This window comes from Syngnathus acus, chromosome 19 (genome assembly GCF_901709675.1).
Source record: "Syngnathus acus chromosome 19, fSynAcu1.2, whole genome shotgun sequence".
NCBI classification, from domain to species: Eukaryota; Metazoa; Chordata; class Actinopteri; order Syngnathiformes; family Syngnathidae; genus Syngnathus; species Syngnathus acus.
Genome location: NC_051103.1, coordinates 2,934,211 through 2,956,759, shown reverse-complemented (window position 1 = coordinate 2,956,759; position 22,549 = coordinate 2,934,211). Strand labels below are relative to the sequence as shown.

The following is a 22,549-nucleotide window of genomic DNA, read 5'->3' as shown; positions in this document are numbered from 1 at the left end:
TGGTTTTTACTACCTGTTGGGAGAAGCTCTAGTTCACCCTTAACCAGATGGGGACAAACTCTGGAGAAAAAAAGTTTACAATGTTTTTTGTTAATGTGTCCCGTTGTGTGCTAGCGACATCTAGTGCATACACGAAGAAGTGCACAGAACCAAAACTATTTTTTTAATGGTCCGACCTAACACATACTTGTGTTGTGTAATTTTAAGCAACAAGACAAGCTCAGCAAAACAGTTTTATGGGTTTCTGTTTATATTTGAAGCCTCAAATAGACGCAGCTTGATACAGAGCAGTCTACACTTCCTAGTTTGAACATTACATTAATATTGCTTTTGATGACAACTTGGGCATGGAATGCAACTGTAATTTAGTATTGTCATGATGGTGGTACTCGGCGAGTTGAATATGTTTTAGGTGAAACTTGTAAAGTTTGAGAGCCACTCAAGGAGAATGTTCATCCTTGTTGTGCATCCTTACACCAGGAGATGGCGCCAGTACGTTTGCTCATGACCTCTTTTGTTGATTTCGTCGTTGTTTATTTTGTGTGTCACATGACCGGAAGTTCGGCGTCAAAACATTAAACAACAGGCGCGCATCATCCAAACTGCCGGCTGAATTTTACAATGATTTTAACTGTTGTTAGCTGACAACGGAAAGCGAAATAGTTTCTTTTTATTTCCTCCTGCTTCGGGGCGTGCTTCCACCATGGCAGGCCCTCTGCTGGAGTTTGAGACCGAAATGTTTCTGAACCTTTTCAGCAGTGACGGGTTGCTCGTGGTGGCGGAGGGGATGGGGATAGATCGCATTCTGCTGCAGTTCATGCGGGTCTACTCGGAACAAGGCAGCCTGGTCCTACTGCTTAACACTACCACCCCCGAACAGGTTAGGACTACCACGTCGTTAGCCCCGTAGTTCTTAGTGGACGTTTTCAACAACAACAAAAAACACCTGCAGTCTATTTGCTTTTGTTCACCATGACACTGATGACAGGCGGCATGCAAAAACATTTTTAGCATTTACATTGGGTTTTTTTTATATTGTGGAATTAGAAAAGTCTACCTAAGTGTAGTAACAAAGTATTTGCACTTTATATTTTCACTATTTAGGAGTATTTCACGGAGCAGTTGCGAGTGGAGGGTGTGACCCACTTGCCGAGGACGGTGACCAGTGAGGTCCAAGGCACCGAGCGGTACAACGTATACACCGAGGGAGGAGTCTTGTTTGTCACCAGCAGGATCCTGGTGGTCGACTTCCTCACCGACCGCATACCTGCTAATCTTATATCAGGTAAGTGTGCGCTTTATAATTGTCTGTTTGTTTGGAGTGGGATGTGCCTATATTTTCTCTTTCCGATATCTCCTGTCAGGGATCCTGGTGTACCGCGCTCACAAAATCATCGAATCGTGTCAGGAAGCATTCATCCTGCGACTGTTCCGACAGAAGAACAAGACGGGCTTCATCAAAGCCTTCACTGACAAAGCCACAGCATTTTCTTCGGGCTTCTGCCAGGTGGAGCGTGTGATGAGGAACCTCTTTGTCAAGAAACTATACCTTTGGCCCAGGTATGTAGCTTATCGCAACAAATTTCGAATTGTGCCAAAACAATTCTTTTTACGAACCCCTCACCGTTTTGTCTTTTTTGCTCTATTCTACATTCAACAGGTTCCAAGCGTCAGTAAACACAGCATTAGAAAAACACAAACCTGATGTGGTGGAGCTCCATGTGTCACTGACTCCTTCCATGAGGGCCATTCAGAGCTCCATCCTGGACATCATGGGCGCCTGTCTGAAGGAGCTGAAACGTTACAATCCCACCTTAGAGGCGGAGGATCTCTCCTTGGAGAACACGCTGAGCAATGCCTTTGATAAGGTGGGTCAAGTTTCTTTCACGTGAATGAACCATTCATCCATAATCTGATGCAAAAGTGTGTTTTTCTCATTTGTTTTGTCATCCAGACCATCCGCCATTACTTGGACCCCTTGTGGCACCAGCTGGGAGCTAAGACCAAGGCACTGGTCCAGGACCTGAAGATGCTGAGGGTTCTGCTGCAGTACCTCACCCAGTACGACTGTGTCACGTTCCTCAATCTGCTCGAGTCCCTCCGCTCCAGCCAAAAGAACTTTGGCTCCAACTCAGGTCATTTAAAAGGGTGTGCTGTGATTAATAGCAGCCTTAAATTTCATTTCCGCTCAATGTCCAACCATTAGTGACAGGTCATAATTCATTTTACAATTGTAATCATTCATCTCAGGGTGGCTCTTCTTGGACTCCAGTACATCCATGTTTGTAAACTCCAGGTCCAGAGTGTACCACATCCCAGAAAACAAGAAGAAACTTAAAGTCGGCGCTGAAGCGGAGAAAAAACAGCCACCCACTGTTTCAGGTGACATTGAAGACAAAACAAGAGGACCTTTGAGTCTTCATTTCTAAGGTGATATGTGCGTGTGTGTGTGTTTCAGAGGTGAAGCGAGTACTGGTGCTGGAGCAAAGCCCAAAGTGGGAAGCTCTGACTGAGGTCCTGCAGGAAATTGAGAAAGAGAACAAGAACTCCCAGCATGAGCCAGGTGAGAATTGTCATCCTTGAGAATGTTCACGAGATTTACACAATCTCTGCCCTATTCAAACAGTTTTTTTTCCTGACCTTCAGGTCGCGTTCTCATCTGCGCCAGCGATGACAGGACTTGCGCTCAACTGCAGCAGTACATCAGACACGGCGCCGAGTGGCTCCTGAACAGACTGTACAGCCGCACCGTCGGCAAACAAGACCCGTCGAACGCCTCTGCTTTTGAGTTGGCGAAATGTAAAAAAGACAAGGGCTTTCTCAAAGGCGGCTCCAAAGGAAAAAATGGAAGGAACACCAGAGGCACTGAGCAGAAAAAGAAACCGGGCAAAGCCAAAAGCAGACCCTCTCTGACCTTGACTCAGATGATCGGCAAAGAGCAGACAGTTGTCGAAACGGCGGTGATGGGCAGCAGTGAGGATGAGGAGGACTTTGGCGTAGAAGATGAAATGGCGGAGGAAGACGCTCCAAAGTTGGACTTGTCATCGGACGCTTACTACGCCGTTCTGAAGGAGCCTCTGATGGTCATTCACCCGCTGAGGGGCTGCACGGACCCACACAGCCTGACACGGGTGCTCCATGAGGTGGAGCCCATGTTTGTGGTGCTTTACGACGCCGAAGTCAGCTTCGTGCGACAGCTGGAGATCTACAAAGCCTGTCGACCTGGAAAGCCGCTCAGGTGTGTCGGCAGTTTATTGTTCATTGTAAAATCTCATCATATTAGCTTACAATAGTATGTTCTGCTCATGTGGGTGATCGCTGTTTGCCTCTGCAGGGTGTACTTTCTCATCTATGGCGGCTCAACAGAGGAACAAAAATACCTGACCGGGCTGTCAAAGGAGAAGAAAGCTTTTGAACATCTCATCAGGTCAGACTCCGAATCAGAACGTTCACGTTCGGTTGGCAAATTTGGTGTCAAATAGCTAACCGGTTGACTTGCGACTGCGCAGGGAAAAGGCAACCATGGTCATCCCAGAGGAGAGGGAAGGCCGAGAAGACACCAATTTGGACCTCGCTAGGAATTTAGAGCCTGCTAATGCCACCACCAACACTCGCAAAGCAGGCAAGTTTGTTTTTGTTTACCTTTTAGGATGGGTTTCCAATCAAGCAGGTTCTGACAGCGCTCCGTTAAAAACAACCATGGTTACAAATTTGATTTGTGTTTGTCACAATGGGGGATCTGAATTGAAACAGGAGGTCAAGATCAGCCTAAAGAGCCCTCGCGAGTCATCGTCGACATGCGCGAGTTCCGCAGTGAGCTTCCCTCTCTCCTCCACCGCCGCGGCCTCGACATCGAGCCCGTCACTTTGGAAGTCGGCGACTACATCTTGACTCCGGATATCTGTGTGGAGCGCAAGAGCGTCAGCGATTTGATCGGCTCATTGCAGAGCGGCCGCCTCTACACCCAGTGCCTGTCCATGAACCGATATTACAGGAAACCCGTGTTGCTCATCGAGTTCGACCCGGCCAAGCCCTTTTCTCTAATGGCCCGCTCGGACTTCCGCCACGAGATATCGTCCAATGACGTTTCCTCAAAACTCACCTTGCTCACGTTGCATTTCCCACGCCTCCGCATTCTCTGGTGCCCCTCGCCGCATGCCACGGGCGAGCTTTTTCTCGAGCTGAAAAAAGGTCGCAATGAGCCGGACGCCGCCGCGGCTCAGGCGGTCACAGCCGAATCAGACGCCGTGGCCGAATCGACCGAGCTTTACAATGCCGGGCCGTACGACTTCTTGCTCAAGATGCCGGGAGTCAACGTGAAAAACCTTCGAGCGCTCATAAGAAATGCTGACAGCTTGGCAGATTTAGCCAAACTGAGCCAGGACAAGCTAGCAGAAATACTTGAGAATGCAAATAACGCCAAGGCGCTTTATGAATTCTTGCACAATGTTGCAGATGTTCAACCTCCACCGCAAAAGACCAAATGACTTCCTAATATAGACTTTTTAAAATGCATTTTTCATTACACATTATGAAGTATATTCGTGCAAGTATAAATAATAAACTAAAACATTCAACTGTTGAAGAATTTTTAAAGCCCTTTAAAACATGAGGGGGGGATCTTGCCAAAGAGTGTGAGTTCAAGTAGTAAGTAGTAGAAGTAAACAACTCTTGTTTATATTTATTTCATGCAGTGTCATTTAATGAGTTAATTACAGAGTTAAATGCTTTGTAGTGGTGAGTCAGCTGTTACTATTGCATAACACGACGACACTGCTATTGTCACGTTGGGACGAGACTGACGTACTGATTTGACGCTGAACTACGGTGTCAGGTTCGTATTTGTGCCTGAATGTTGATCCACAAGGGAGCTTAGCGACCCCCCAGCCTTTATTCGTGCCCCCCCCCCCCTTGCTCCTGCGACCACGCCCCCACCCTCTTCTTTTCCCGTTCGTCTGCGTCATGACGTCACTCCGCATCAGCACCCCACGGAGCAGTCGCAGCCATTTTACTCCGCCAAATAAACTTCAATCTCATTGCAGGAGGAGAGCAAAACATTACCCAAGACTAGCACCAACGAATATATCACCATGAACGACAAGTTGGACACTTTGGACTTTCCGGTGTCGTCGAGTGGGTAAGTTCTGCTCGTCATGGCGGCACCTTGTTTTTAGCATGTTAGCTTGTTGGAACGCGCTAACCAGCCCAAAATGTAAAGCGAGCGAGATGTGCTCATGGAGACAGCGACATAACTATTGATTGGGTCCACACTTTAAAGCACCGAGAGCATTGGATATTTATATTATTTTCAGTATTCGAAACGAGACAACAATGGCGGAGTGATAAGTATTTGTTACTGTGGGGAAGTCACTCACCTGTCAGATTGAAGCTGACCGCTGCGCGCCCACACCCACCGGCCTTCTCCTTCACAAAAACATTCCCTAAAGGGATGCCATTCACAATTTCACATGCATGTCACGTATAGTTGCAGCCCTCGGTGTCATTAGCTGTTTATTTTGAATGTTTTTTGTGACGAATGTCCTTAAAAGATGAACAAATATACAATATTTCCCCGTAGTTGAGCATGGTGTAATATACACGTGTTATATTCCCAGTAAAAATGGATGATTTGCATTTTTGGTGGCAATATTCTTATACGTACCGGGTCTCACCAAAAACATCTTGACTGTGACTGTTACGTGCCTGGAGTCTTGCAAATGAGAGACAGAACAAGGTCCGCCTAGGCCACATGATGTCATCACCCTTTAATTTGTCTGTAGAAGTGAGGTGATGCCTCAGCAAATCCAGACTCTTGAGTCATACATACTGGCAGGCTGTGGCAGCCACATGTTGAAAAGCGTGCATCAATTTAAACATCATGCGAGCATACGGGTCGATGGCAAAGTCATTATTTCTGCCCGTCCGTGTTTTTATTTCAACCTCCGAGTGCTGTATGAATTTACAGGAAGTCGGCTTATATATGTTAATAACTGGTTAAGTCAAGCCGCTGTAACGTTTGATGAATGACTTAACACCCTTCTTGTGATATCACACATTTTCCGTTCCGTGCTACTCGCTTTGGTTGTCACAGTCGTTAAACACACTTTGCCCGACCCTTTTCCGAATGATTGACAAATTGGCGACTCCAAACAAGCCGCTCGATGTTTGTTGCCATGTAATGTGAAAACAAAAAATGACTCTCCCCTTGCTGACAAGTCAATATTTATTGCAGCTAGCCTGGACCGCAACCTACCTAATAATTATGGTTTACATTTTCATTCCACTGTCTGTAACATTGACGTTGACAAATTGCCGTCTTGATACGGTTAGTTGAACTCCAGCTCGGCTACGCTGGAGATGTGCTCATTCCGGTTTGTGTGATGTACTTTCCCAAAAACTTTGTGGAATCGGGTCATGTTTTTTTGTCCTTTGTCCATTCCTTAGCTACCATTTTCAGCACACAAAGGCAGCCAGGAAGGAAGCGGCCGCGCACGTGCGGGTGACTGTGAGAAAAGCGCAGGCCTCTGCTTGATGAATCCAACTTCCAAGTGATGACATCATCGCTGGTCTTATCTCTGGATAAAGGCAGATGTTTTTCTTGGACCAGATCTAGTCTATTTAGGGCCCCCAAACTGCAAATTCCACTGAGTCTGGCACGGGTGGGATTATCATGCGTGTGTGTAATGTTATAAATATACTGTAAAATTCAAGATAGCATTGTTTACAATACGTTCTAAAATAGTGAAGATGGTTGAATGATAAAACACAACTGATTTGAATGAGGTCAAGATGTGTGCACGTATGCTAACACTTTTTTAGTACATTATCTGTGGGAGTTGACGTGGCCATTGCTATTTGTAAAACAAAGCCTTTTGACCTCTTGTTGTTGCAGTAAGACTGTGGGATACTGAACTTTGTATTCCCCTTACGATGGTTAAGCGACACATATGTTTGGTTTGTTCAAAATAGACTTTAGAATTTGTAGTATTTTATTGGTTGACATCCAAAACGTTGCTCCATTCGGGATGGTGTTGTTTTCATTAAGGATGGAAAGTCACTAGTGTTGTGTTCATCAAGAATAAAAAAAAGTCAGTCCAGACCCTGTAAAGCCATGTTTCCATTTGGAATGCCTATTTTGAAGTCAGTTGATGGAATGAATTCATTAATTGCATCTAATGAACGACATAGAAGTTTGAAAACGAATACCGCACATACATTTAATGCTGCCTATGAAGGTACAATGTTTACTCTTCACTGGCACTTGTTAGCCGCGACAGCTATGTGGCTTGCATTCTCTCACTAACTTGTGGGGTTTTTTTTTTTCTTTTCCTCTCCCTTCAGTCGTATTTCCATTGAAATTTTTTAGCTGTCGCAGAGAGCAATAAATATTTGCCGAAAATCGATTTTTGTATTCTGAGAGTCTCTCCCCTCAGACTGCAGTGTGGCTCTCTAGTATTCCGTTTCATACAACCGCTGGCTTTGTTCCGAGCAACCTGCGAGCTTCCTTTTGTCTTTCCCTGCATCCTTGAACTTGAGCTCGCTTCATTCAGGCGTCTTGAAGTGGTGCTCATCAACCATCCTTTTGTGGCTCTCATCTTTTTTATTCCATTTCGGTTTCTTTACAGATTTGTTCGGTTTAGGAATCCTTAAGCGGGGACATTTGTAAATCTCTTGAAATTCATGTCTGCTATCTGTCTTGATGAATGTCTCATTTTGTCCCCTATCAGGTGTGACTCCACAGCCTAACATTAGGGAAAGAAGCTTTGGATCACCTTCTCTTGCTGTCCCCTTCTTCTTAAGGTAGGTACTGAAAGCCCTAACAGCAATAATGTGGTTATTAAAAATGAAATCATTAAGGGTGTGGCAAGTTATTGATTTTTATTCATATTTGTTTGTTGCCTACTCACTCACCCACCCACCCACAGTGTGTGAAACTGACACCACGAGCAAATAAACACGACTCTTGGAAATACTTGCTGGCTGTAAATAGAAGGAAAACAAGCCTTCTGGTCCCCTTGAGGGGGAAATACAATGTTCTATTGAGCATGCTACACTCTTCGTCTGAGCTGTATCCACACATGCACAAGATGTCAGTGAGGAAGAAAAGCAAACCAAGACATTGGGCGATAAATGGAACACGAGTATTTCCAGAATTAGGAGCAAAATAGTACGTCATTGGGTTTGTCATTGAGCATATTGCTTATCTAGTATTTACATTATTATTATCTTTTGTGTAATTTCTTGAAAAATATTTGCACCTTTTTACAAATCCTTAAGCATTTTTCCGCTGTAGGAAGACAATGTTTTTTTTTTCTCTCTCTCTCTCTCTCTCTCTCTCCCATATTCTTGTTGTAGGGCGAAATGACAGCGTCCACATCAACATAGCCAAAAGTAACATCGGGAAAGTTCGTAAGAGGTCTTGGCGGTCCTGGAATGAATAACCATGTTGGCAATGGCACTGCTGGAGAAATGAATGGCATTGGTGTTTTAAACGTCATCTGCTTATTAAACGCCTGTTGGGAAGCTTAAACGGCTTGTTTTACTCCCCGAAATGTTTCCGTTGCCTCCGTTTGAAACCACCACTATTATGTCGTCATATTCCAGATTATGAAACCTGTCTGAGCACTGTCGTTCATACGCAAACAGACATTGTTCCCCATGGACAATGGTGATTCACTGTCATGGCCTTCCTGACTCGCTTTAATAAATCATTTGGGTTTGGATTGAGCTCTTCCAGATGGCTGAAATGAAATGCCACCCTCAGCATTTTGCAACAAGTCGTCATGCAAACATAATGATGATTATGATTCTTAGCAAGACAATTGATTATTTTCCCTTATCTTCGGTTTCTAACAGCTCATAACCTCACTCAACCTAAAGAACGGCGGTTGCTCAAACATCGCCAAGTTCTCTCCTGACTCAGGATGGAGCCTCAGGTTTCCCAGGGGCTCCTCAGGGCAGAAGGGATGTGTCCGCTGGTGCCCAGTCCACAGAGTGAAGCAGTGACTCATGAGATGGAGGAGTTGTCACTGCAGCCCACCCAGAACCTGCCGCCACTCAATGAACGCAAAAACGGTGAGGTTACTAACCTACTTCTGGACACGATCATTAAGTGGGCCAAGAAGCTGAAAGAGTGCAGGCAAACGTGGTAGTCAGTAATTTACTTGTCACTTGGTGAGTCCCCCCCCCTCCCCCAAAGCCAACATTTGCTGAGGTCTGCAGGAGAGCCCCGGTGCAAAGTTGGCGGTGGAAAAGTTCATGCGTAATGTTAACTGTCCAAGTGCCCACTCATCATATGGGCTTTTGTCATTTCCCCTCCAGTGAGAGAGAACACACACACACTTCATACTTTCCATCTGTAGCGTTTGGCCAACCGCAGAGCCCCGTTTCAAATATTGGCTTCGACGTTAACATAAATCTGCACGCCATCATCCCTGCCACTGAAATCACTGAGCATGCAGAAAGTGAGAACAGTCACTTGGAGTTTGACTAAGGACATGTTAATTGATTGTTTATTGATTCAATACATTTCAAGGGGGGTTTTGTGCTCTGAATTTCATGTGCTATTTATAATCTTTGACTGAAAGTAGGAAATGCCCTAATTCCACCAAATGACCTGCCGACTGCAATTGTCTGCGTAAACGGCTCACTTGCGTCACTGCTCGTTAATGCGTTTGTCGAGTTGAACAACATTTGACTAGAAGCGTCTGATTCACCCGAACCAAATGTGGCTTTGCGTGCCGTGTTCGATTGCATTGTTTTTGCTCGTGTTAACGTCTCAACAACCGTAACGGCCCATTAGTTGCTGCATCAATGTTCCCCTCCAGCGTCTCAGAGCCGATGTCTGTACTTTTACACAGATGGAGTTGCCAGGCAAACTTTACAACAACAACAAAAACACTCAAGTCACGGTGACGCAAACGGGGTTGTGCGACTGGGGCCACTTCTAACTGTGACACACCCTATGAAGCTGCTCTGTTGTATTCTGCTAAAAATACACACCACATCTATTTTTGCCGGAGGATTCATTAGATTGCACAGTGTAAACCAGATCAAGCTGGGCAGGAAGTCTTCATTGAACTTTCAAAATAAGGTGCAAAAATGAGTCATATTTAATCATTTATACCTATTGTTTGAAAAACAGGAATCCCCTTTTAGTATTTATTTTTGTATTTATGTACCCAAAGTATGTATTGTGTCAAAGGTGAGGTGACACACTTCCCAGCATGCATTGCAGTGGTCCTTGTTAATAATTGCTGCGCTTTATTAGTTTTGTTTTGAGTGCGTCTTTGATGATAACTGACAAAGGAACATCTCGGTAAAATCACGGGCGAGACAAAGGTTCAAGTCGGCCGGGTCTGAGTTGTGGTTGATAGCAGCTCTTGAATGGGTTGGAATGAACTAAAATGGCGATTGTGAGTCTTCTCATTATTACCCAGAACCACAGTATGGTGTAGACAGTTGGTTTGCTTTGAAGTGTGTGCTTTTGTTTTGAATGTCAAATCATTTTTGTTGGTCCCTAATCTTGGGTTTTATTCATCTTAACCAGTGCTGCAGTTGAGACTTCAGCAAAGGCGAACTCGGGAGCAGTTGGTGGATCAGGGCATCATGCCACGTGAGTAATGGCGCCTGTCAGTAGGCGCATCATCACTCAATGTGTTTGTGTTTGGGGGGGGGCTTAGCTAATACTGACAAAGCTGATGATTTACATATTTTAGGTCATTATTTTCTGAATAACGTTTCACCAAAATGTCTTGTGTTTAGCGCTGAAGAGCCCGGCTGCATTCCATGGGCAGATTCGGAGTTTAGAGAGAGCCAGGGTATGAAAAATAATTGGAGACAAAAGACAATCAAGTGTGTTTTTCAAATCATGACATTTTTGTCTTTTGTGTAACCCTCCTCAGACTGAGAATTTTCTTAAGCATAAGATCCGCAGTCGTCCAGAGAGAGCAGAACTGGTCAGGATGCACATCTTGCAAGGCAAGTATTGTATACATTTTATATCAATGTTTGGAAGTTGGGAGTCCCCCTCCTACCGATTTCCACTGCTCGAGACAAATGTTCCCCCCTAACCAACTCCACATAGGTACTGTCATATTTGTATACCTAGTGTGCGATGTTTTTCTTCAGAGACCGGAGCCGAACCGTCACTACAGGCCACCCAGATGAAGCTGAAAAGAGCCCGACTGGCTGACAACTTGAATGAAAAAATAGCCCAGAGACCCGGGCCCATGGAGCTGGTGGAGAAGAACATTTTACCTGTGGATTCTAATCTCAAAGAGGCCATAATAGGTGAGAGAGGAAATAATCTGTGAGGGGTTTAATAGTTGCCTTGTAACCAAACAGTTATCTGGAACAATGGTGCTCAGTGACACCTTTCATCTCTCGTGGTTTCTTGGTAATAGGGCAGGTGAACTATCCGAAGGTCATGGATGAGGACAGCAGTGATGCCTTGTCCCCGGAGCAGCCTGCCAGCCAAGAGTCTCAGAGCTCAATGCCTTCACCTGTGGACAGCAGATGCCCAGAAACTCCCTCGCCAGCCCAGCCTCCTTCAGGCCCATTGCTGAAGGTCAGAGAGAGAGAACATCAGTCCCCCCAAGCTGCTACAAAAGCCACTACAGACTCAATGAGAGCAGTCACTACTAATGAGCAGCCAACAAGCCGCCCAGCCTTTTCTCACACTCAACAAGTCACTCCAACCGCTCCCTCCAAACTTGCCCCAACATTGGTGAAGGTAAGTGTCATCAGGTCTCTTGATATGAAAATCTGCACAGCACATTTTTGCTATCTCTCCCCCCCCCCCCTACAGCAAAGCCAACACAAACTGCCTTCTGAGAAGATCCGTAAGAAAGGCAAAGACGCCAAGCCTAGAGTGAAAAAGCTGAAGTACCACCAGTACGTTCCACCAGATCAGAAGCAAGAGCCCAGCGAAACCCTGATGGACTCCTCCTATGCCCGACTTCTGCAACAGCAGCAGCTGTTCCTCCAACTGCAGATCCTCAGCCAACAACAGCAACACTACAACTATCAAACTATATTACCAGCCCCACTCAAGTATGTAAAAAAAAAAAAAAAAAAGGTTCCTTTTTTTAAACTTTTTTTTTCCTCATTCTTTATTTTCGGTGTTCAATTCATAACGTTTGCTCTGATATCAATGTGTTATTTTTTTCCCCTCTGCGTAGGCCCATGGCAGAAGGCCAAAGCAGCAATGCCAGCGGTCTGCCGGCCTCCATTGTGGTTTCTCTACCCACTGCACCTCCGCTTCCCCCAATGTCTTTGGCCCGGCAGAACAACTCATTATCCAACCGCAAGCCCGGAGTCTTGCCTGCCAACCTGGAGGAGATGAAGGTACTCGGATACATTTTGAACTGCGTGAAGCGACTCGACGGACGTGGCACCTCGAAATTTGGAATCAAGCAGAAATTGAGTGTGGGGCAAAGTGCTGCAAAAAAAAAATCAATTTAAAAACATCCAGCAGATGCTGTTGCGGTGAGCCAATTTAGAATGACCCTTAGCTAATCATGATTTCTCTTCTAGGTAGCCGAGCTGAAACTAGAACTAAAGCTGCGTGGCCTCCCTGTGTCAGGAACTAAAACGGATCTGATCGAAAGGCTGAAGCCCTTCCAGGATCTTCCCAGCTCCTCGGCTCCCAACACTATTCCCACACCTGTTACGACCACAATCACCGCCATCCCCATGGAGACGACCACTACTAGCCCTGCCATTGTCCTTCCACCCCTGCTGGGAGCTTCCGAGCACATGAGCGCCACACCTCCAGTTTCCCCTGTTCCGAATGACCCATTTACCCTCCACCAAGATGCCAGCATGTCAGAAGTCCAACATGAAATCCAGTTCGTGTCAAGAGGGCCCGGCTCCTCACCTCTCCCCAGCTTGCCCGTACCGGAGAAGGACAGAAGGCTCCATGAGAAGGAGCGGCAGATTGAAGAGTTGATGAGGAAGCTTGAGCAGGAGCAGAAGTTGGTGGAGGAGCTCAAGATGCAGCTGGAGGTGGAGAAGAGGTGTCAGAGCAGCTGTACCACCGATTCGTCCGCCATAGCCTCCAACTTCGCCACTGTTTCATGTTCCTTGAGCCCCATATCAAGCATCCCAAACGACAACACTGTAAAACAAGAGAAATCGGTCTTGACAAACGGCTCTCCGACTTCCCTACCTAACTCGCTGCTGGGCTCCCTGACTCCCACCAACCCACTGCAAACTGCGGTCAAGTTGGAGGATGTGACTGTTTGTTCTGGAAAACAAATCCAACTCCATCCCCCAAACCATTTTCTCACCCAGACCCAAGTCAACACTAGCCCACAGCTTCTCTGCCATTCCCAGAGAAGTCCCAAACTCAAGACCCAGCCGCAGTCCCAAACGACCACCCCCACCTTGCCGCAGTTCTTTATCAGCCATCCCGGCGGGATGTCCCAGGTGCTCGGTCAACCGCAGACCTTGTTAACCGCATCTGGACAACCTCAGACTCTGCTCAGTCCCAATGGCCAGACTGGAACTCAGATCCTGCTCCCGGTGTCACTGCCCAACAACACCGCCGGCATCCAGCTGCCGAGCACCACTGTCAACCTGCAGGTAAGGATGACATCAAGCGTGTTCGCAGTTCACCTCATCTCGGAATGCTTTCTGGCTTTCGTTTCCACTGCAGTGTGTGTTGATAGCCGCAAAATGATGTTACATCATCCACCCAATGATTGGTTGTTTGTTTTGGAAGCCGCAATCTTATTTAAAGCTACTGTCTTTGCATGGAATCACTACAGAAAACTAAAAGAGTCCCCCCACCCCCCACCCTTCATCTCAGCCTGTCCTTCAGGCCACTATCTCAAATCCAGGCCTTATCCAGACCTCCATTCCTCAGCTGCAGAGCACCAAGATGGAGATGGCTCCTAACCAGCAGTTGACCAACAACAACTCATTGCTGCAGGTTAGCCACTCCACTCCATGGCAACATTTGATTTGTTTTTTTATTCTGTTTTTGACAATACTTCCAGACTTTGACCATGTGCAACAATACGACTGACATGGAGACGCATACGAGGCCTGAGATAAATCCTCAGTCTTTCCTGGGGAGCTCCCCAGACAGAAGGGCCTCTCCTCATGCCTCGCCCAACCACGTCACTAACGGGACACTCAATAAGGTAACCACAGTGTCATGTGTCAAAGTTCATCACATCTACGTTATGATTTGATTGTGCTGACATTGCAGTTTTTCTTTGTCAAGTCCTCCTCTCCACAGCCGACCTTCATCCTCCAGCCCGCGCCTTTTCTTTCCCAGCCTCCCAAGACACGGGAGCCCCCTCGCTATGAAGATGCTGTCAAACAGAGCCGCAACCTGCACGTTAACAATCTGTCACAGGTTCGCTCCCCCTCCACGCACACACGCTATTCACACCAGCGTTTCCCATCCCTTCTAAATAAATATATTTGTCTTGGCAGGTTGCCACAGCAACCAGTCAGCAGATGGATGACTTGTTTGAAATTCTTATACAGAGTGGAGGTAAGGAGGCACTGAGTCTGTTACTCATTTACATTTATGGGTCAACTTGTATGGTGTGGTAAATTCCAACCTCACAAGTGCCCCAGTTTGGATGAGTGGAGCGAAACACAATAAATTGGTTAGTCAAGTACCCCGAGCTAGCGGGGCCTCAAAGACGACTTCATTCATGATGTTTTCTTCTTTCGATCTCCATTTGACCACCCTTTAGAAATCACTCCATTTGTCCAGCATGAGCCTCCAGTGTCTATCAACAAGACTCACCCGGTCACAGCCAGCATCACCACCCTTCCAGTCAACACCGTCCTCTCCAGGCACCCTCCCCAAATCCAGGTGGCCCCTCCTCCAACCTTGAGCCTGGCCGTCGACCCCAATCTCGCCAACCTCTCCTCGCTGGCCACCGATAACCAGCTGGAGGCCTTCCTGGAAAGGACGCTGGCCGACACGCCGGCGGCATCCGACCCTCGCACCAGGGGATTGATGGAGGAGCTGCAGGCACAGCTGATGGAGCACCAGGCTTACTCGCCCATGGACACGTCCGACCTTTCTTTTTGCGACACCTCCTCTCCCCCTTCCTCGCTCAATATAGGCCTGTCCGACCCGGGGTTGGATAACATGGAATGGCTTGACCTCACCATGCCGCCGGGTCCCGGCGGCGCACTCACGCCACTCGGGATGCCGACGGACTTCCTGGACACGCATGACCTGCAACTGCACTGGGACTGACCAACAAATAAGAGAAGAGCTGGGCAGGAGTAGCTAAGCTCCGATTGGAAGATAGAAGGATGACGAGAAGAAGAGCACCACACCACTGTACAGGCAGTGCACTGCTTCACATGGAATGACAGGCCAGGCAGGAGATGGCACAGCTTTAAATCATGATGTCAATTCTGGTAGCAAGGACATTTGTACATAGATGTTCGCCATGATTTCCAGGCCCGAATCATATCCAGCGATAGTGATGGCTGCTGTATAAATATGAGGTCACGCTAACACAATGGCAAGGTGACCTCAGCAGAAACAAACAAAAAACAAAAAGAATCCAGGTGATACTGACCACTCCCTGACTCTATTACTCAAGCTGTGGCGAGGATAAAGCCTGATCCATCCCATTCTGCATGATTGCCGACTCATCAAATGTGACTAGTTATACTGTCATGATGCTGATGAACTGACTAGAGTGGATGCAGGACTCCATGAAGAGCCATTTGAACATTTTTGTTAGCCTCCTTGACCAGGAGGTCAAGACAATTGAGCACACTAGAACGCGTAAACGGCTCTCCGTAGGACGCTCCTCTGACCACGCTATGCACTAAAGAGGCACGGCATCGGTCGCCTCCAAACGACGCTAATGTGAACACCACATATCACCAATTGCTTGGAAACGATCAACCGTTGATTGTGATCTCACGAGGCTGATCAGCTTTAGAGACCTGTTATCGGGTCCCTTCATTTTGAATGTATTCTACAAAGATGGATTTTGCTCATTGTGCCGGCAGCTTTTGTGGCGAACAAATAGGAAAAGGGAACAAATAACGACAGTCGCTGTGACGCATAAGTAATTGTATTTGGGGAAGTTGACGTCCATATCTAACTGTCCTGCAGTATCACTACACTGTGTGCGTGTGTGTATGTATGTGTGTGTTACAGGAGTATGTATACAGTAGAACCTCTAAGGTTGAATTTGGTCCATTTTGAGGTAACAATTAACTTTGAAACTATTATTGCAATTGAATTAGTTTGGCCCGGAGTTAAAGTCATCATTTTGCGGTGTCACCCCACAAAAAAAAAAAAAAAAAGCCAAAGAAAAAGGCAATATTTTAATGTCAAAATTGTGGTCCAGGTTTCCACTCGTCTCTACAACGAGGCCAGGAAGCCAAACGGTTGGAGAATTGTGCCGCGGCGGCTGTGCAAGCGAAGTTGCATGTGCTTTGTGCGTCGTCGTCTCGTCTTTGTGCGCATGACCGTCCTTCAGTCGGGTTGTGTGAACTAAATGTGCTACCGCAATCAAATGATTGATGAATCTGTAACAAAAGGCTTCTAACGACTGTTTTCTTGGCTGTATGTGGGCCAAACATGTCCGGACCACCAGAGAGGTGTTGGCAAAGGAGGGCTCTGCTGGTTTATTTTTCTTTTTTTAACTTTGTCAACTTCTTATCTGCATCTCTGGTCCACGTCTTGAATTTGGTGAGTGCGAATGTGCTTCTTTAACACATCTTGTACCACTTGTTGTGTACTTACGTCCATAACCACTAGAGGGCGTCGCCACGTTTGGTTATCACCTACAATTTAAAGGCTATAAATTGTTTTAGAATGGATTTACACCGCCCTATTTCGATGTAATCCCAATGTTATTGTTTATGGCATATCTACATACATATTTCAGGTAACACACATTTGATTAGGCTTCTCAATAGTTTTTTCTGTGTTACAGATTAAAGGGATAAGTGAATCACTTTATGTAATTCAATGTAAATTTGAAACCATGTCCTATTTTACACGGAAAATTTCAATCGGATTATTCTAAATAATAGACAGTTTATAGTTATTGGGGGAAAAAAATAGTTGCAGTCCTAGTCCAAGGCATTTTTTTCTATTGGTGCTGCCATAATGTGTCAACAAAATGTGCCACTTAAGTCTTGAATCTGAATTTGTCATTTGAACCAATGTAAATCCATTTTATTGCCTAAACATCAGAAGCATGTTTCTTGTCAGTACAGCACAGTGACGATATGTACGTGCACAAAAGCTAACAATAACTGAGCCAAACTTAACTTTTGTAGGAGCACAGTTTTGCTGGAGGTCTACTTGTTAGTTCTGCAGTCCAAAGCCAACTTTAGCTTTGTCTCCAAATTGCTAAGTTTTAAATCCTTTAAAACGAGTTTCTTCTCTTTTTTTTGTATTATATTTTAGATTTGACGTTTGTTTGCTTTAAAGCGTGTCAATTTTTTGTGGCCAAAAGGGCATTGGGATATATTATCACTTTTTTAAAATTTATCACGTGTCTTTAGGTTGATTAAAATTTATAATCTTTTTTTTTTTTTTTGCCAGTCTTGTGTGCAATTTTTTTTTTTTTTTATGTTTTGTCATATCGGACCTCTCGGCTACAGTTGTACCGGTGACGCGAATCTTACGGGCCAGTTGAGGACGTTACTCTTGTAATAACAGCTACTCTCCTTGATTTATTGTACTGTACTTGAGTGCAGACTCATGCATTAGCACTCAATCTTAATTCATATCAGAACTCTAAAACTGCCCTCTTACAGAGTGCACACTCCATCACCATGGTAATTTTCAAGCTACAATAAAACTATTCTAGGGTGGTAAATTAAGCACAAGTGAGCTTCTGGCCCTTGTGCAGCCGATCCTTTCATTGAAGCTTCTAGTCTCCCTTTTCCCATTCTTGTTTGTATGCCATACGTTTTGCACATTATGTACATATTTATATAGATGTAATGCATATTTTTATACATGTGTGACATCCACGGGCTCTCTATTTTGTAAATATGAGAAAAAAGTTGTATGCCTTTTATGTGACAATAAAAAATTGGAATCGCTTAACGAATCGTCCCCCCCCCCCACACACACACACACTTTCTAATTGGCTGTTTGATCTGTGACGTCACTCGGACACTCCATTAGGTACACCGCCATTTTCAGGTGTACCTAATAGGCCACTATATTAGGGAAAAATCATGGTCAAAGTTTAACTGAAAGTGATAAGTGCCACACCCACCCTCATCCCCACCTCCTGATTGGCTGTTTGATCTGTGACGTCGCTCGGACACGCCATTAGGTACACCACCATTTTCAGATGTACCTAACAACAGGCCACTTCATTAGGGAAAAATCATGGTCAAAGCTTAACTGAAAGTGAGAAGTGCCACACCCGCCCTCAGCCCCACTTCCTGATTGGCTGTTTGATCAGTGACGTCACTCGGACACTATTAGGAAAGGAGAATATTTGTTAGTCGTTACGTCAGTGGGAACTCGCTAGCTCTCGTGAAACAAGAGGTGGAGCTTTAGCTAGCATGCCCAACGAGTAGCACTCACTCGGCTGTCAATCAATGGATAATCAAGGAAAGCGTTTGACTTGAACGTTGGTTTTCTATATTTTCCCATGTCCAAACTTGAAGACTGGAGACTTCACGTCGGCTACTGGTCGTCTATCTGCATATCTCGAAAGGTACCTCCCCATTTTCCATCTGGCATTATGCCTCTGCCGACTAGCAAGGTGGACTTTAACGTTTGCCTCCTAATCTTAAATATAGAAGGTCGTGTCATACATGACTTAAAATATTAGTCCAAAATGTTATCAATGGACATTTTAATTGGTCATTTCCCAAATGAATTATGTTCTGTTGTTTATTTGGGCCACAGTGAAAAGAAACAAAATAATTGCTCTACAATGGTTAAAGTTACATGTCAATGTAAGAAGTATAGTTTTGAAAAATGTACTTGCATTTTAACTTAAAAAGTATATTTTTTATCATAGTTGGCACACATGAAAAGTGAAAGTGGACCACTTTGTTCTTCAATTATTATGACTTGAATTTAAAAAAATATATAAATCTAAAAAAAAAAAATGGTGTATAAGGTATGTATGTTAGTTGGTAGTGTTATGTGCTTGAGGAGCTGATGTGCGATGTCATATTGTCATGGCACACCAGGGAGAAGGTGAGCACATGCAAGCAGCTGACATCTCTCACAAAACCCAAGTGGTGGTGGTGGTGGTGGTGGTACTGTGGAGTACCTGGCGCTTCGGTTTTGTCCCAGTGAGAGATGTTTGCACTGTTTGCATGTGCTCACCTTCCCCCTAGTGCCTGCCATGAGAAGTAAGTGACATCATACCTGAGCTCATCAAGCACTTAATCTGCCTCCATGGAGGCAGGGCCTTTTTAGACTGCTTTTCTATTCACTAAATTGTTCAATGTGACTCTTTGTGATTTATGAGCAAATTTGCTCATTTGAAGTCTTTCATGCTTGGTGGTCACTGCATTGGCAAAGTACTGTTTGAAGTCTTGAGTTGGACACTTCCAAAACCACTACTATGGACACTAGTTTTCAGCCTTGAGGTGAGCATCACTGGAACAGACCCAAGGCTTTGACTTCTTCTCTCTGTCTCCACATGAGTCAAAGTCACTTTGAGTCATGTGGAGACAGAGAGAAGCAGTCAAACACTTGGGTCTGTTCAGTGGCTGAAGGCAAACACTCAACTCACAGCTGAAAAGAGCCTTCCAGAACTAAGTGCCACTTTGCCCGCCCAAATTCAGCCTGACCAATCACGTCTTGGTGGAACATTTGCATAACCACGCCCACTTTCTGAAAGCCAATCGGAATGCAGCATATGCACATTTGACCAATCATATCGCTTCATTTCAAGAAAAACCTCGCCCACTCATAATGCAACCAATCACAGAGCACCTCATTTGCATATTCACGCCCACCTTTCAACCAACCACAGCCTTTTATTCTCATTGCTCCACCCAGTTTTAGAGCTCTCAGCCAATCATGAAGCAGTATTCCTCACGGTTCCACCCCCTTTCTCAAAACATTTCACCAGAAAAAAATCCGTAAAAAAAAAAAAAAACCAGAAATATTATGGGTGGGGGGAAAAAAATGTACATTTTTTTGGAGAGAAAATTTTTAGTTTTGTTTTAAAGTTTAAGTTGTGATGTTTGAAAATGAAGAGTTGAAAGTTTGTTATTTGTAATAAAGCTTTATTTCTTTCACAGAGTAAACATTCAATCACAACAAAGTAACAAGTTGGCTGGCAGTCTGCTCGTTGCCGAGTGGTGAAGTGGTCGGCCAGAGGGAGGAGTGGTGAAGTGGTCAGCCAGAGAGACGAGTGGGTAAGTGGTCAGCCAGAGAGACGAGTGGTCGGCCAGCGGGACGAGTGGTACTCCATGCCTGGACCTGAGCCAAAGAAAAAAAAAAAAAAGAAAAAAAAAAAAAAAAAAAAAAAAGAGGTTGCAAGTAAAGCCTAGTCAACATTTTGTGCAGAAAATGTTTTGGCATGAAACATACCAGTGAGCAAGTAGAGTTGTTCATGGCACAGAGTATTGCAGGCTGCATGACCCGGAAGCTGATTTTGTTCCTTGCAGCATGACCCAAGAAGTTGATTTTGTTCCTTGCTGACTGTTAGAAAATAGGAGACAAATTATTGGAATAAAGATGAGCATTTAAAGTGCCTCACTTCTCAGGTTGCCTTAGAGCTGAATAAGTAACAAGAAAACCAAAGTGCTGCTAGTATGCAGCTTTGCTCTGGTCCTCAGCTTCCGCTGCGAGCAGGTACTTGATGGTGCTCCACACTGTACACAAAAAAAAACTGATTAAAATTTTCAAACATGTTTGCTAAGATGTCATTTACTTTCCTTCTCTAACCAGCAGAGGGCTCTTCAGGCAGCACCGATCCAGGTTAACTAGCTCACAGGAATAGCTGTGGCTGGCTTTGCACTTTGTGGACCAGGATTTGTCACCTCTGCCTGTAAAGAAAAAGGAACATTGAAACAACAACTCCATTCAACTTTACTGGTTTTATTTTTAACTGTAGACTGGAAGCAGCTGGTCGCTGGTGCACAGGCAGAGTTCCTGAAATGTCAAAACTCCAGAGTGGACACTTGCACACAACACAAACAAGGGAGACATCAAGCTGCCATTTAGTACATTTTATTTGAGAGTCAACTCTGAAAATGGAGGCAGCCTTGAGGAACCTCTGCATGGTTTTGGAGGGCTTGCTCCTTTTGCAAACAGGTGGCAGATTTTCCAACTGCATCCTTACTGGAAACTGCTCTGCAGGAAGAGGGAGGCATAAAAAAATAAAGCAGGTAAGTGATTTTTAACAATGCCAAGTTTGTAGTAAGTTGTCACCTGTCAGCACGTCGGACAAGAGGTTGATTATACCACAGGTTCCATGCTGCAGAAACTTGGTCCTTTGGCACCACCTAGTGGACAAAAGAAAGAACATGCAGAAATGTTTGACATGTCAAACATTTGGACGAGTGCGTGTTTCACCAGTGAGGCATGAGGCCAGCACCGGACGTGTCTCCAACCACAGCTTGCTGGTCTGAAAGACACGGTAACGTTACAACCATTCTGCTTTTACGTTTCCAGCCTAACAAGCAAATTGGGCTTGGCAACGTGTTGAGCAAGAGTAGACCTGCAAGCGTCTCATGAAGCCATGCGAGGACTGCAAGTCGGCCATCTTGGACCCTGCAGACAAAGAAAAACTGCTTGATTTAGTTAATTTGATAAGATTACTTGCTAATAATATTTGTGCCATTTTGCAGTCAATCTGCTTCCTTTGTTACAGATGCAGGCCTGTGGACTGAAATGAGAAGACAATTAGAAGCAGTCAATTGAAAGAGTCGACTTTAAAACTCACAGAAAGTCGGCCATGACGGGGTCGTTTTGAAGATTGACACCTGGAGACAGAAAGTAGAAAATTAGTTTTCTTATGTATTCATAGGATATGTCTCACGAAATAGATAAAACCACCAAATTACTTTTGAATTGCAAAACACTCATATGGGTAGTGGGTAAATCTTTCGCCTTATGTTCGGGAGAACCGAGTTCGAGTCTTACACTATTCCAACTTTAGCTCAGAGACTTCTTTGTGTGGGGCTCGAACCATGATCTCCCGAACACTGGGTAAAGTTAAAAACCATTTTGCCAGGGAATTTTGGCGGTTTTATTAATTTTCGATTTGCTCAAATTTAGATAAAATTACCAAATTACCGCTGTATTGCAGATGTCTCAATAGTGAGGTGGATACAAATTTTGCATTATGTTCGGGAGAAACGAGTTCGAGTCTCACACTATTCCAACTTTAACTCAAAGACTGCTTTCTGCGGGGCTTGAACCATAGTCTCCCGAACACCGGGTAAAGTTATAAACCATTTTGTCATGTAGACGGAGAAATTCGGCCTTTTTTATTTTGGTAGTGTATTGGACATAGACTATATATATTATATATATATATATTTTTTTTTTAACCCCCCAAAAATTTATTAGAGCTCAAAAGTAGGACATGTCCGGTAAATA

The 22,549-nt window shown here is 44.9% G+C and overlaps 2 protein-coding genes and 2 long non-coding RNA genes across 9 annotated transcripts; all 4 read left to right on the top strand.

The window, feature by feature from the left end:
- Positions 1-559: 559 nt before the first annotated feature.
- Positions 560-4,582, top strand: ercc4 (excision repair cross-complementation group 4). The gene is made up of 11 exons (XM_037277488.1): positions 560-880; positions 1,105-1,285; positions 1,365-1,560; positions 1,661-1,868; positions 1,955-2,135; positions 2,251-2,382; positions 2,459-2,563; positions 2,647-3,238; positions 3,335-3,427; positions 3,510-3,622; positions 3,754-4,582. The coding sequence occupies exons 1-11, from the start codon at positions 704-706 to the stop codon at positions 4,485-4,487; spliced, it is 2,712 nt and encodes a 903-aa protein (XP_037133383.1). The 5' UTR covers positions 560-703; the 3' UTR covers positions 4,488-4,582.
- A 107-nt stretch (positions 4,583-4,689) lies between these two features.
- Positions 4,690-17,838, top strand: mrtfba (myocardin related transcription factor Ba). 2 transcript variants are annotated; one of them, XM_037277487.1, is made up of 17 exons: positions 4,690-4,834; positions 5,043-5,137; positions 7,728-7,800; positions 8,857-9,075; positions 10,550-10,615; positions 10,765-10,820; positions 10,905-10,980; positions 11,131-11,292; positions 11,406-11,734; positions 11,810-12,059; positions 12,188-12,348; positions 12,538-13,587; positions 13,814-13,936; positions 14,004-14,150; positions 14,234-14,368; positions 14,449-14,509; positions 14,718-17,058. In XM_037277487.1, exons 4-17 carry the CDS (start codon positions 8,925-8,927, stop codon positions 15,230-15,232), a joined length of 3,282 nt encoding a protein of 1,093 aa, XP_037133382.1. In that variant the 5' UTR covers positions 4,690-4,834; positions 5,043-5,137; positions 7,728-7,800; positions 8,857-8,924; the 3' UTR covers positions 15,233-17,058. The 2 variants fall into 2 exon arrangements, with proteins under 2 accessions (XP_037133382.1, XP_037133381.1); XM_037277486.1 differs by lacking the exon at positions 4,690-4,834 and having other exon boundaries at positions 4,948-5,137; positions 11,810-12,054; positions 12,183-12,348; positions 14,718-17,838.
- A 669-nt stretch (positions 17,839-18,507) lies between these two features.
- On the top strand, positions 18,508-20,423 carry LOC119138366. Its single transcript, XR_005101116.1, has 2 exons — positions 18,508-18,692; positions 20,242-20,423. It is a non-coding gene; the product is annotated as an uncharacterized LOC119138366 (long non-coding RNA).
- Positions 20,424-20,669: 246 nt separating this feature from the next.
- On the top strand, positions 20,670-21,950 carry LOC119138369. 5 transcript variants are annotated; one of them, XR_005101119.1, is made up of 4 exons: positions 20,670-20,797; positions 20,894-21,333; positions 21,429-21,584; positions 21,819-21,950. It is a non-coding gene; the product is annotated as an uncharacterized LOC119138369 (long non-coding RNA). The 5 variants fall into 5 exon arrangements; XR_005101122.1 differs by lacking the exons at positions 21,429-21,584; positions 21,819-21,950 and adding an exon at positions 21,620-21,790; XR_005101123.1 differs by lacking the exons at positions 21,429-21,584; positions 21,819-21,950 and having other exon boundaries at positions 20,897-21,325.
- The last annotated feature ends 599 nt before the right edge of the window (positions 21,951-22,549 follow it).